This window comes from Eucalyptus grandis, chromosome 8 (assembly GCF_016545825.1).
Source record: "Eucalyptus grandis isolate ANBG69807.140 chromosome 8, ASM1654582v1, whole genome shotgun sequence".
NCBI lineage: Eukaryota > Viridiplantae > Streptophyta > Magnoliopsida > Myrtales > Myrtaceae > Eucalyptus > Eucalyptus grandis.
In genome coordinates, this window is record NC_052619.1 from 5,197,614 (window position 1) to 5,211,418 (window position 13,805).

A 13,805-nucleotide genomic window follows, 5' to 3' on the forward strand; every position below is an offset into this window, starting at 1 on the left:
CAAACTGCCTAAGATGGACAAAGTTCAAAAAGGCGATGCTGAATCTGCTGATTAGCCTCCAGTGGATTAAATGTTTTCTATGAATTGTCTCATTTTACCTTGTACTTAAGTAGGGGGTGTGCAAAACAATTGCACATCATAATCAATGCCTTCGGCTTCACTGTCCACATTAAAAATGCGCATCAAAGCAACATGAGAACACCAGCGTATGAGTAACATCCAAATCCTGATCACAAAAGATGATTTAATTCACAGACAGATTCAGGACAAAGAGAAACAGAAAACCTCAATGTCATGCTGTTGAGAGACACTTCTCAGGAGTTACACAGTTGGCGCTGAATCTTGCCCTATAACAAATTGAAACTAAAACTATGTATCTCAAACCTTGATGGTGACTAGGCTAACTTTTCTGGGTTCTTACAATCCAACTCGCAACTACTGCTGGTAGCCGATTCCAGAGATGTATTAGAACTAATGACTTAGCACTTGGACCCCTTTAAACAGGGGCTTCAGCCTTCTGGGCCTATCTGCGGACAAAATAGAGCTTACCCGTGACGTGAAGAATAGCGACAAATGCAATGAAGCCAATGCTCATCACAAGGACGACATTTGGAGAAATTTTCAGTCCTGGAGCATCATCTGTGTAGAACTGGAGCATGGTCCCAGTTGCTCCTCCGGAGGCCCCACCACTCGCGGTCCTACGCCTCCGCATGCTTGCAGTGGCAGCTGCACTTCCTCTGGGCGGAGTTGGTCCGGTTAAAGCCATTTCTGGAAAAGTCGCATAAAATATAAAAACCGTTTCTCCAAAATCCTTTCATTCAAGAAGCTAGATCTCTAAAAAACTTGACAACCCATTCTCAGTTCAGCATTCAACATCATGATGTGCCTTCTTATCAATACAATGCCAGGGCTATTGCATACAGGAGCATAATAACATAAGGGTGCTTCTAGGGTCCCATAAGCACAAAAACCAGACAACTCCTTATTTAGCCATAAATCCTGAACCTATCATTAAATCGATTGCATTTATAGAAAGTGATTAAACTTTGTGGGTCATAACTTACCTGTAATAAAATTAGCTTATGTACCTTGTAACTAGTAATTTATCATGATGGACAGTACTTTCGTAACATGAATATCCTAATACTTAGTAGTTAACCAATAGCAAACCTCAAAATTGTCCTAGAACTCCTTGCAAATGAGAAGTTAGCAACCATCCCTTCACATGTAATAATTTACCTTAAAGTCTTGTAAGATTGAATATCTTAGTGTCCGTAACTTTCCATGAATCATAATCAACCTGAATATATCGTAAATCTTGTTTGTTTCTATTCTTATTAACTTCAATGACTGTAACATTCCTTCACACTTTGTAAACTTGAAGGCTCTATAGGTGAGTAATTGTCCTCATGTCATAAGTTTGCTCAATCAATAGAAAAATTGGCAATTTAATAGTCAGTAATTTTCCCTAAATATCCATCAGTCCAATCTTTTTAAAACCATCCAACGGTTGAAATTTTTTCTTTTTTGATCCAACAGTCCAGAATACAAATTGTTGGACTAGAGGATAGACTTTCCCAATAAGAAAAATCGAAACTAGCTAACATCTACATAGATTCCAGAAGCTCAAAGTCACAAACCTCTTTTTTAACCCTTCCAATTCCTATTAATCAGCTTTACACGTGCAACCCAAGAAGAGTTGAAATAGCAATGGAGGACAAGAAACCCATGAGTATGTTCAAAGCATACTCGGAGATAAGGTATTGGGATTCAAAACAAGGACACGTAGCTCTGTTATGGTCTACACAACTAATTATTTCTAAAGTTTAAGTTGCTGGATAGTTGGGACAACAATCAATATCTACCATTTATTAGACAATAAAAAACAGAATCCCAAACAATATACCTTCCTCAAATTTCAAAACCTACATTTTACATCTCTGCAACCTAAAAAGACCAATGATCCTCATACATATTTAAAATCTAAACCCAGACCCTACTCCCACTCTCTTCCCTCCCCTCTCTCTCTCATCACATGAAGAAGCACGGCACAACAATCAAGAGCACCCCACGGTATTGAGGACCAGAGTTACCTAAGACAATATAGCTTTTGCAATTTTCCCTAATACTTAATCAAGGGCCATCCTAAGAGTAACAATTCTTGATACAAATAAGAAGTCAACGGTCAACCATACCACTGAAAGAAACAAAAAGGGAACCCCATCTACCAACTCTAGAACAATGAAATAGCATATTAACCCTAGAAGAAAGAGGGAAGAAGGGAGGCCCTATCAGATCGAGAACACACCCCGTCTGACAACTCGGGCATGGATCCACTGAAAAAAAAAAAAAAAAAAACTGGAACCCTGCAAGGCATGACACATTTTCACCCACCTTTTAATAGAGAGACTTTTGCAATTACATCTAAAAATTTTGGTAACCGCACAAATAATCAACATAGGACGAATTCCAGCCCAAGGCCGTCTCCAAATTGTCTCCATCATCGTTCCAAAACATCACCGCCATGATAAACCACTTGTCAATTGATGCAAGAAAGATATTTTTTTTCTTTTTTGGCAATGCAAAAAGGAAATTGCTCAGCTGAAAAAGAGGACAAAACTAGAAATCATAGCTTAAATCGGCAAGGCAGCAACCCCGTTAACCATTTACAAACACTAAACACAAATCTTTCTACGACTACAAATTCGCCATATAACTTGCTCCGAACAGAAACACCGACTCGCTCCTAACATTGTCCAGACCCCCAAAACCTCACCGACCCAGATTCACCAGCAAAGCCAGACGTTCTTGTTCCTTAAACCCAGATCGCATGCACGATGAAACAAGAATCTGAATGCACAGAGCATCGAAACCGTACAAACACAGATCTCCAACACGCCAGGGGAAAGACGCCATTCTATATTAAATTGAAAAGTTCGGAAAAAAGAAAGAAAAAGAATCCGCCAAACTCGACGCATGGGAAGCCATCAAATCAGCGAAGAGAGGAATCGAAGAGACATACTAGCGCAAGAGAAAAGCCAAGACAAACAAACGAAAGAAACCACCAAGAACACTACCTCGTCAATCAAGAATACGAGGATTGGAACCCTCGGACCACGACGACGAACGGATTGAACTTCTCTCAAAAGGGTCGCCGAAAAATCCGAACTTTGAACGAACGATGACGAAATCGAATCGAAGGAGAGTTGAGTTTTCCTGAATTCTGACCAGGACTGCTAGGAGGAGAACTACAGTAGTTATAAAGTTCGCACTTTTTCCAGTTTTTATGAATTATTCAATTTAAGCCTCCACGTAAGAGCAGCGAATGGTTCTCCGCCACGTCGGAATCGAGCCACCTACAAAAGATTACTTCAGGAATGCACAGTGAAACCAACGGCCAAACAACTTGGACATTTCGAACGAAAAAGATAAAAACCTTGGCACATGGACAAGTTTGGTTCCTTCACCTCCAGCAACAATATGGTGATAGTCATTAAATTTTGACTCAATATATAATATGATCCTTAAAAAGTTTTAAATTTATTTAAGATAATTCATGAATTTTAACTCAATGTGTAATATTATTTTGAAATCTTTATTTATTCAATATAATCTATGAAATTTTTGTATATATTCAATTTTAATCATTGGACTTTATAAAAATACTCAATATTGCCATTCCATTACTTGAAGTTTTAGAGACTAAATTTAATAGAGACTAAATTAAATATAACATAGGGAAAAAATTCATGAATCATATTGAACAAATTAAAAATTCAAAAGTGATATTGTACATTGAATTAAATTCAAAGACAATAATGAACAAATTTAAAATTCATGGATTATATTGAGATAACTTGTGTCATTACCTTTTATAAGTACGAATGTCATGGCTCAGCTTCCTCTGTTCAATTTGAAAACCAACAAAATGAACGGATGCATTATTTTGAAGATTTGTAACACTTTAATTGGATGACCTATGTTTGTCTTCGAAGAATATTATGATTACTACTTTTTAGTGAGAGGAGTTCACTGATTAATTTCGTTATCTTCAACTATCATAATCAATTAGCCTCCTTAAAAAAATTTCAGAACAAATTTAATTTTTACTTCATTAGCAAACACGAAGGATCCTGAAATTTAGAGTTGTTGATAAACAAAGCGATTCTGGCAGTGTTATTGTTAATAAATCTTCGCGTACCATCAGTATTCCCTCAGCGGATTAAAACTCGCAAAGTCCTCGTGAAAATTACTAACAAGGTGGTTAAAGGTGGTAACTTATATATCTAAACCTTTACTAAAATCTAAAACAAGAGGGGCAGAAAAGCAAAAACTCCAACTTTATCCTGATCGAGTCATCGCATGAGTCACAATCGATCTCCCTGTTTGGTATATAATGTTTCCCCACAATTGCTAAAGGCTCTTAAATAGACTTTATCCGAGAAGAGATCTGATAGTGAACATGTTGACCGCCAGATTAAGATGGCATCAAGCATCAGAGCCGGCAACTAGCTAATCAAAACAAAATGTGCCTTTATCACTGTGTATTGCACAAGCTGGGCCAACAAAAGTGAATCACCAAGCCAAATCATGATGGAATGGGAATATCAGATTGACACCTTGACTGGTCGCCATCATGCATATGAAACAGTTTCAACTCGCTGCTCGTTATGATGCTAATTTCTGAAGAAAGGCCTGCCAAAATGAGATTAATGATTCATGAATAGATATTAAAGATTGAATGAAATAGCACTTCGAAAGAAAATATTTGTACAAACTATATGATTGTATGGATTCTCTGGAAGCACAAAATAGCCTCTGCCAAAAGGTAAAGCAGGCACTGTCCCAAGGGAAAAACTTACAGGACACGAATGATGTGCTTTAAGGCCTTGGCTGATCTCAGCAAATGAGATAAGAAGCTTCACAGGGCGAAACTCAGTAGACTGAATACGTCCTCTGCCATCCGCAAAACAAACTAATCCGCGTTGTAGAACGTGGTCAAATGCCTGCAGAAATTTGGACATATACGTTCAAGAAATCATCTTTCTGCCTTAGAATATTTACAGTAATTATCGTGCTACAAGACGACTTTCATTTAACTTGCAAATAAAAGGACACAGCGGACCCCCTAGCATCAGCGCAGAACTCATGAATACACAACAGAATTCTTGGGCCTATTCAATCTACAAGACATTATGTAATTTATTGCACATGACAATGATGTAACAGGTTCTCAGCCGTGGCCAATTAGTGCACAAACCAAGTCAGGTTGATCATGCACAGAAGGTGGTCATTTACATTCTCATGACCTTTTCCACAGGGCTCTACAATTTTACTAGCCAAACCTGCCAGGGAATTCCATTGTCTTTAAGATGCTGAAAATTCTCATCATCATTGTTTGGTACCCAGTAAATCCACCATCAGACATAGATCAAACACCAATCAAATAATATATACTGGAACATTAAAAAATATTCTTCAGATAATGTAAGCTTGACTCGGCAAAGATTGCTTCTCCATTTATTAGCTGGAGAAAATGTCTGAAAGAGAAAAGGGTAAATGGTGGAAGTCTAGGATCTATAATGGTGCATGCCGAACCAAGTGGAGCATGGAAAATGGGATCAGGAACTTCAGCCTGAAACATGCATCAGTGAATTTGTACAGCCTGTGGAGTGGCTTGTTATTCCTTCCCAACAATTCTGCAGAAACTGCCTTAGTCATCACTCACCAGGTTTTCAAGCAAGTAATCGAGTTGACCGTCTTGGGCACATAATACAGTCATATAATGGGTTAGAATTCTAGACTATAGTCCATTAAGAACTGGAAATTTTTCTAATTGAACTGATCACTTTGCTTCAAGAACTTTAAATGCTCCTTCAGTACTTCCCTCAATGTTGAACATGGAGACAGGGAAGACTAAATACAACCTTGTTGGTCCTACAGAATTCTGATTTAGCTCTTACAACTTCAAAGTCCACTCAAACTACTTCCAAGCACAGCAGATATGAGAAATAAACAACCACTCAACAATGGCAATTACTTTCTAGCTCCTCTTTTTTCCTTCAAAATTTCTGTGGCAACCACAACAGCAATCATCACTCAGTGTAGGTTTAAATGGAGTTACTGTGATACTGGATCAATAATTAACCTATAAAACTCGAGGTCCATCAACCAAATGGAACATGAATAGAGATGTCAATGATAGTGATTGAATCATTCTAACAATGGTATTAAGATACCTGAGGCAGAAGAGAAAGGGGATCAGAAGCATGCAAACTTGGTTGACACATGATGAAGAGAAAGGGGATCAAAAGAGTAGCACTATGGAAGAATGAAGAAAATAGGACAACCGCTGGAGCTAATTGGAAGATACCTAAGGCAGAAGAGAAAGGGGATCAGAAGCATGCAAACTCGGTTCACATATGACAAAGAGAAAGGGGATCAGAAGCATGCAAACTCGGTTCACATATGACGAAGAGAAAGGGGATCAAAAGAGTAGCACTATGGAAGAATGAAGAAAATAGGACAACCGCTGGAGCTTGTGGGGGCACTAGGGGATTAAAACCAATGAAATGTAAATGTGTAAATTCTGTCTTTTCAATTTTTTCCAGCAGAATTTAAGGGGTCTGAATATGTAAAACCTTTCTATGCACTATATTTTTGTTCTTACACCAAGAAAAAAATAAAAAATAAAAAAACTTTGCAAATGGAGACATTACCCGCAGACACACATCTTGACTGTAATAGTCAGATGTCTGGAATGAATCATGAATGCTTTTGTACTCTGCAGTATTTAGCAAACACGTAAATCATCCAAAAAAGAATGTTATGGATAAAAATTATATAACCCACAAGAAACATCAATAATGACCTTTCATGACAGCACTGAAGCTGTAAGAATTCTGTTCTTTCACTTCCAACCTCTTCATGCAAACAAGAATATAGACTTCCAGTATGGAGCAATCTGCAAAGAAAGTTATACATGCTTATTATTCAGCAAGACAGACAAGATGGTGAAAGCACATACATGGAAGAGAAAAGACAGATATAGCATCACTTCCAGCACAGTTAGAGGGCTCTAGAGGAGGGGAGAAGGGGTGAAGAAAGACAGTCTCTTGTTCCATTAAATGGCAGGCCAATGTTACTAGAGTGTCAAATGATGTTTGTCAATAAGCATTTTCACTAGTAATAGAGACATGTCAATACACAAGCCATGAAACTAGCAACAGCAAAAAAAGTCGCCAACACCAAAGATGCCAAAAGCTGCCATACTTATGGGTATTAAAGACCAACTAGATGGAAAATTTGAGACAATGCAAATAATTAATTAGGAAGCACTCATTTCCTTGATAATTCACCAACTTCTCTGTATCATAATTCTATGAATGAAGCATTATATAAAGAGAATTATTTGCTTGGCTTGAGATTGACGGAATAAATAGCAGCACCATCATCCTATTATTGGAGAAATGCCTGTACTGTACAACACCAAATTGCATGCTTTGAGAATAAAATGACAGATGAATCAATATTGGTCTGACAAAACAGATTCTTAACACATCTGTACCTCTTAAGCATTCCATTTTTGGTTGCCTCTGCAAACTTGAAATTGCAGATTTGAAGTTCTCGAAAGATAAATAACCCAACTTCAAATCCATATCAGAGGCAGCCCGGAATCTGATTTCAGTGGCTTCAATAAGGCCCTCAAATGAAAATTAAAAGATAGATAAACCGCAAGTGTATGCAGCGTACAATTGCTGCAGAGTACTTACAGGAACTTCACCAAGTGCCGAACAGTGGGACTGAAATTCATATAAGAATTGATAACTTGCCGGAACCTTTCATCTGAGAACATACTCTGGAGTATAATTTAAGGAATTACTTTAAAAATGACGCTATTTCCTCTAAGCTTGATGAGAAAGTATGCATTGAACCCTTCCCTTTCAAGTGAGGAACTTCCAATCATATATTTATATGATAAAAGGATCCACTGTCCACTAGAAATCAATGATTCGAAATAAATAGGCGACCTTTTTCAGCACCAAATGGTAAGAGTGAAATTGATGTTTCCCAGTCTGAAGTGAGCATACATGTGCACCAACATTTACCAACCCCCTGCCAATGTGCTATAGTAGATGCATGGATAATACAATGCATCTCATCCCTGACAAAATCAATTGCATCTCATACTCTCCATTTTCTGAAACTATATACATGCAGTCTCTAACTCTCAGTTCCTTAGGGTCCTAAATTTTGCAAGCTAAATTTAATTAAGGTGGTCAATACCAACAATTTTCTCTAGTGGTTCCTCATTTTCAATCTTTCTATCATCGCCGCATGAGCATGAACATTGCTGAAAAAGAAAATAAATTAGCAAAAGGATACATGTAGTTTTGCATTAAATTCAATAGCATAGTCCTGTGGAAGGCTTGAGTCCACTGGCAAAGACAAGATGTGATCTAATAACCTGCATAGCTAGAAGATGAGAAAATTTAGCATACCATAAGAGCTGGTCTCACAGAAAAGAAAGTGGCTCCAAATTTATAATAGATCAGAAAGCACAGGAGCAAAGAGAGAAAAAGAAAAACAAACAGAAATAAAACAACGATTAGAGTGGACAGAATCAGAGGATGGCCACAGATAAATAAAAAAAAGAAAGAATCAACAGGAGCTTCAAGTCCCCCAAAAATCTTTTCTCATGTTCTTCCATATGCATGACATAGATAAAGCTGTGCAATGCACCATGATTTCTTTGAGGTTTTCTTTAAAAATACAAAAGATTTCTTTGACATTGAATTGTCCCAAAATCCTTCCCAACACTGAATAGTTGAATAGCATTTGGTTAATAAAAAATCTTCAAAGAGTTGATAATATGATTCTGCAAGGTTAGAGCAAAGTCACAAGCAACAAAAGATGATAACAGATTTACCCGAATGCTTAATGAAGGTACAACTTTGAAGGACAAGAGAATTTTGCCAAGAGACAAGTCAACAAGAAAGTGCAGTGGGTGGATCTACGAGCCTTAGCAAACTAATGATCAATACAGGAGTCAATTCAAAGATAGCTTTCAATCATTTAAACTCCTTTAAAAATTGGATTCCGACGAACAGACTTAGCCATCAAAAACATATAGCCTGACACCATCGCATTCTTACTAGCCATCCAAGAAAATAAAGTAGGAAAAAGAGATCTTAGAGGGGCTTCACCACATCTCATGTCATGCCAAAAGCTAATTCTTCAGCCATTCCAATTTCAAATTTATCCAACAATAGAAGAGCTCACCCCTTTCATATGAATTTCTAAACACAAACACCATAAGTCAAATTCACTTGGCATACCAAAAATCAAGATCAACAGGGTATTTAGCTTTAAAGTTAGCCTATTTACCTATATATATCTTCTTCAGATGGAGGTAGAAATAGCAGCTTCCTATGAGAAAAACGAGACTTTACTCTTTTTTCCAACAGCTGGTCAGCATCCTGAAAGTTTAAAGTATTACATGCCAAAAAAATGGTTAGGTTGGGCATGAATCCAATTCAAGCAAACAGAGAGGACACCGGAATCACAACCGGTATCAATGCAACCTAATGATTGACTACTCTTTCTTTTCTCCCCACATATCCTCTTCCAAACTCTCCTTCTCTGTGTTTCTTGACTTTTAGATATTGGAAATGCATTGAGAGAAAATAAGAATGGATGGTCAATTGATAACGTACCAGTCGGCAACTCACGCCAATGACTACAGCTTGAGATGTTACTGACTGCATCGCATCAAGTAATGCATACAGGAGTCGTTGTTTTCCCTGCAAAAAGACTAGCCAAAGTATGTCATTCTCTATTCAAAGATTTCACTTCAAGAAAAAACAAACTTACCAACTCACATAGGCCAACTCTTGCGTAGAAATTAAATAATGCCCAGATCAACTATGAGGATGCAAATGGACAAAAATTGGCTGCATGTTACCTGAGTGAAGAGGTCAAACTCATCTAGTACGAACACAATTGTTTTATGTGCTAAGCCACACTCCCTGATGAGCATACAAACTATTTAATATTTCATCATGATGATTGATGATTAACTTGTAGGAAGATAACTCTACACTTACCTCAGCATGGCTATCATGAACTCGGAATTGTCATCAAATGAAGCCTGAAAAGGTAATCGAGAAGTATTAGATTTTTCTTTCAAAAACTATAAACAAAACTTTAAGATGATCATTTGCTAAATTCCCATTAGAAAATGCAAGTTACCATCTTTGAGAATAATAGCTGATGCTCAACACATAATTGCCTAGCAATTTCCTGAATGATCAGTAATCATCATAAAACAGTTAGGATGAGAAATGGCAAGCAATTTGAAATGATTAACTGATAAACTGCTTAAGAAAATGAAATGGCCATAGGTAGAAGTTATTTAACAAAGACGTGCTTAGGAATATGATTGTATGAGAAAAGAGTATGCACATATCAATTATTAACAAAGAACATAACCACAAACATATATTATATGACTTGATATATTGTCTAAATTTAGGGGACACCAAACTATGAATGAATTCTGATGTTAAATAAAGAGCATATCATTTCCTTGCATGAACAGGACACAAAGGGCCTATTTGGTAATACTCCCGGGAACAACTGATTGTGTTCTTTTGTTCCCGGGAGCAAAAAGAGAACATAAATCCGTCTAGTAAATTTTTTGTTCCCGGGAACAAATTTGAAACAAAATCAAGAAGCAGAAAAAAGTTACTAGAACAATTCCTAAAACCAATTCTAGTTTTTTTCTTTTATCTTCTTCGCTTTCCTTTTCTTCTTCTTCCTTTTGGCCGGTCACTAGTCTTGGCCATGATTGGCAACTGGCCATACGAGGGCCGGTGATGTTGAGCCACTGCGAGGCTCATTAGCCCGAGCCTCACCGTGGTTGGGTGAGGCTTGGCCTCACCGGGCCATCTCTAGGTCGGTGTCACCTGGCGGTGGCCCGGCTAGGTGAGCTTAGCCTCGCCGGTTTAGGTGAGTCAACTCTCGATTTGGGTGAGGTCGAGCCTCGCACAGCCACAGCAAGGCTGTGAGGCGGAGCCTCGCCATAGCTGGTGACTGGCCACAAAAAAAGAGGAAGAAGAAGAGAGAGAAAAAAATATATATATATATAATAATAAAAGTATTAAAAATTAAAAAAAAAAATTAAGAATTCTCTTAAACGCATTTTTATCCCGGAAATAGAAATTTTGGACAATTAGTAAGTATGTTCTTTTGCTCAAAAATTGTTCTTGAGAACAAAATAAAAAAAAACCATTTATGATAAAAAATTGTTTTCGAGAATAGAATCGTTATTAAACACGCCCAAGCTCTGTCTGTAACGCATGAAGATGATGGCAATATCACTGGTGAAGGTGCCTCTGGAAGAAATCTTTCCCAGCAAGCCTCCAAGGATTATATGGTGGTCAATATAGACAACTAACAAAAGGGGAAAGATCATAGATTTTAAGGACTTCCAGTCCATGGAAGTGAAGATTAGAAGGAGGACCATCTTATTCTTTACTTATAATACCCTCTTGGCATACATGAACTTTCTGACTTCCAAGGGTGATATTAATACCCCACATACCTTTATTAAGGCAAGACTCTTGTAATTACTAAGTACCCCATCAAAATTCTCAGCATCCATATTGGCACAGCTGTTATCATCAGTTACTTCCTTTACGTGATTTACTTACGAAGTCATGCACAAATGCAAGATACTACTACAATTCAAACTGAGGACTTTATCATCCTGAAATGGAAGTGTTCAGTGCTTCCTACATCAATAATTGCATATCTCGTTTCAATTGCTACTGGCCACATCAAATGACATAAATGAAGACTTGCCACCATAGAGAGCTATATAACAAAAAGCAAAACAAATGGTGCCAAAAGAGCATCAGATACTGTCATACCTTGACAGCGCTATTATCATCACTGTGCAACAGCCCATTCAATCTGATCTGAAACACAACTCCACCAGATTTTTCACATCAGTGTAGCACATTAAATATGGCTCTTTGACATATGCATAGTCCAGTGCATAAAAATATCAGAGTACCCCATTAAGTAAAATTTTCAAGGAGAAGTTTGCAGATAGAAAAATTGATGAGCGTACCAAAGTAATCATATCAGGATATTCCAGAAGCAGATCTTCAAGAACAAGATCCAACACCTGAAAGGTACAGTTTTGCAATTCTTATATTACAAATAAAAGTCGCAGTTCTTAACACAAATATTACACAACAAAAACACAAATAAGTGATAGAGCATACGGCAACTTTTCCGGACCCACGGGGACCTAGAAGTAAGACAGAATTGTTGCATGCCTCCGTTACTGAACTGGACACGATAAACTTCAACTTGCTGCATAGGAAAAGAATGGCATCATGATTTCGTAAAACCGAAAGTACTTCTATTCAAATTCCGCTGGTCTAAAACCAACTTTGCTGTCTCTCCAACAGAGATTGAGTAAGGATTAATCGAGAAAGAACGCATCTTTAACGCAGCAAACAAGGGAAGAAAGATACCATACCTGTAATTGCTGTCAGGGGAGTCGCAGAGAGGTCTGAAGATGAAATTAGGATTGCAGAGCCTGCTTCTTATGAGATTGAGGGCTTTTTCTGCCGCATTGTCGCTCACCATTTTGCGACCGTGTCGTAGAGCAACCGCGAGAAAACAGCGTGATGATGACAGTCACAAACTTGCTGGAGCCACTTCTGCAGTATCAGCAGAATACAACACGTTCTAGTAACGGAACAGATACGCAGCAGAAAAATTTGAATGAAAATCTTCTGCCGTCTCCGCAATTTCGCTTCGGACATGATCGGGGGGCAAAATGGAAGCAGTGGGACTGAAGAAATGACCAGACAGAGACTGAAGAGAGCCACAGAACGGCATCAGCCGATTGGCTAGAAAATCACCTTGTCCTACGCTTCGGCGCCGACACCGAGCGTCGCCGAGAGAGGTCGGCCGGACACTTCCGCGGCGGCGCTTCCGAATCGCGCGACGGGACTAACGGGAATCTGCAAAAGCGAATAGAGTTGCGCTCCGCGCGTCTTCGATGATCGGATTCCAGAAACCGCGACGACTCGAGAAGGACGGATTCTGCCGATCGATTCGGTTTTTGCCGGAGAAAATCGGGAGAGATTGAACTCTAGAACCCTAGAGAAGAATGGATCTCGGAGAAGAGAGAGAGAGGGAGAAAGAGCGCGCGAAAGGAAAGCGCGGGATTGAGCGCGCGAACGAGGGGGTTAGAAAGTGGGCCGGGTCGGACCGGGACGGGCCGAAGTCTGGGCTTTTTTGTCGGCCCATTTCATGGTTTGGGGCTTGTTGATAGATTATTTGAAAAGCCCATTATTTTTGTTTTTGGTGTTTAAAGAGTTGGACGATGGTGTTAAACTTGTTTTGCGAAAAATGAATAATTTGAAAAATAGTTTCCTGAAAATAATTGTATCACTTAAAATGATTAGTTAATAAAAAAAAATTCCATTACTGACAATAATTTATATTCTAAATTTCTTCATGGATGATTAAATTTTTCTTTGTTAATTCATTTCTGTGAGAGATCAAAACAGAAAATTTTGTGAAAATTTTGTGGCAGAATGACGTGGTTAAAATCATCACATGGAGTTGATGAGGTGGCATGGTCAGACGAGAAGCGCCTCGTAAAAAGAAAAACCCAAAAACTGAAAAGAGATCGATCCAATTACCCTCCTTTTTCCGCGGACGCAATTGGTCTATCTTAAAAAGCTTATTTATCCTTTCAAAGCAGCGAAACAATTAAT

General features: G+C 38.2%; 2 protein-coding genes across 2 annotated transcripts; both read right to left on the minus strand.

The window, feature by feature from the left end:
- Positions 1-193: 193 nt before the first annotated feature.
- Positions 194-3,274, minus strand: LOC104456011 (protein transport protein Sec61 subunit beta). The gene is made up of 2 exons (XM_010070701.3): positions 3,078-3,274; positions 194-768 (listed from the first exon to the last, which is right to left on the minus strand). Exon 2 carries the CDS (start codon positions 764-766, stop codon positions 524-526), a length of 243 nt encoding a protein of 80 aa, XP_010069003.1. The 5' UTR covers positions 767-768; positions 3,078-3,274; the 3' UTR covers positions 194-523.
- Positions 3,275-4,317: 1,043 nt separating this feature from the next.
- LOC104456012 (origin of replication complex subunit 4) lies at positions 4,318-13,227 on the minus strand. Its single transcript, XM_010070702.3, has 17 exons — positions 12,942-13,227; positions 12,554-12,737; positions 12,294-12,384; positions 12,137-12,193; positions 11,934-11,981; positions 10,252-10,302; positions 10,107-10,150; positions 9,965-10,028; positions 9,717-9,803; positions 9,388-9,479; positions 8,386-8,467; positions 7,773-7,858; positions 7,568-7,677; positions 6,872-6,964; positions 6,720-6,784; positions 4,863-5,006; positions 4,318-4,695 (listed from the first exon to the last, which is right to left on the minus strand). Exons 2-17 carry the CDS (start codon positions 12,661-12,663, stop codon positions 4,669-4,671), a joined length of 1,251 nt encoding a protein of 416 aa, XP_010069004.2. The 5' UTR covers positions 12,664-12,737; positions 12,942-13,227; the 3' UTR covers positions 4,318-4,668.
- Positions 13,228-13,805: the final 578 nt, after the last annotated feature.

Coding starts and splice junctions, on each gene's coding strand:
- LOC104456011 (XM_010070701.3), bottom strand. CDS start 766: ATGGCTTTAACCGGACCAACTCCGCCCAGAGGAAGTGCAGCTGCCACT.
- LOC104456012 (XM_010070702.3), bottom strand. CDS start 12,663: ATGGTGAGCGACAATGCGGCAGAAAAAGCCCTCAATCTCATAAGAAGC. Junction 11,982..12,136: donor ATCCTGATATGATTACTTTG/GTACGCTCATCA, acceptor GTTGTGTTTCAG/ATCAGATTGAATGGGCTGTT. Junction 7,859..8,385: donor AATTTAATGCAAAACTACAT/GTATCCTTTTGC, acceptor ATTATACTCCAG/AGTATGTTCTCAGATGAAAG.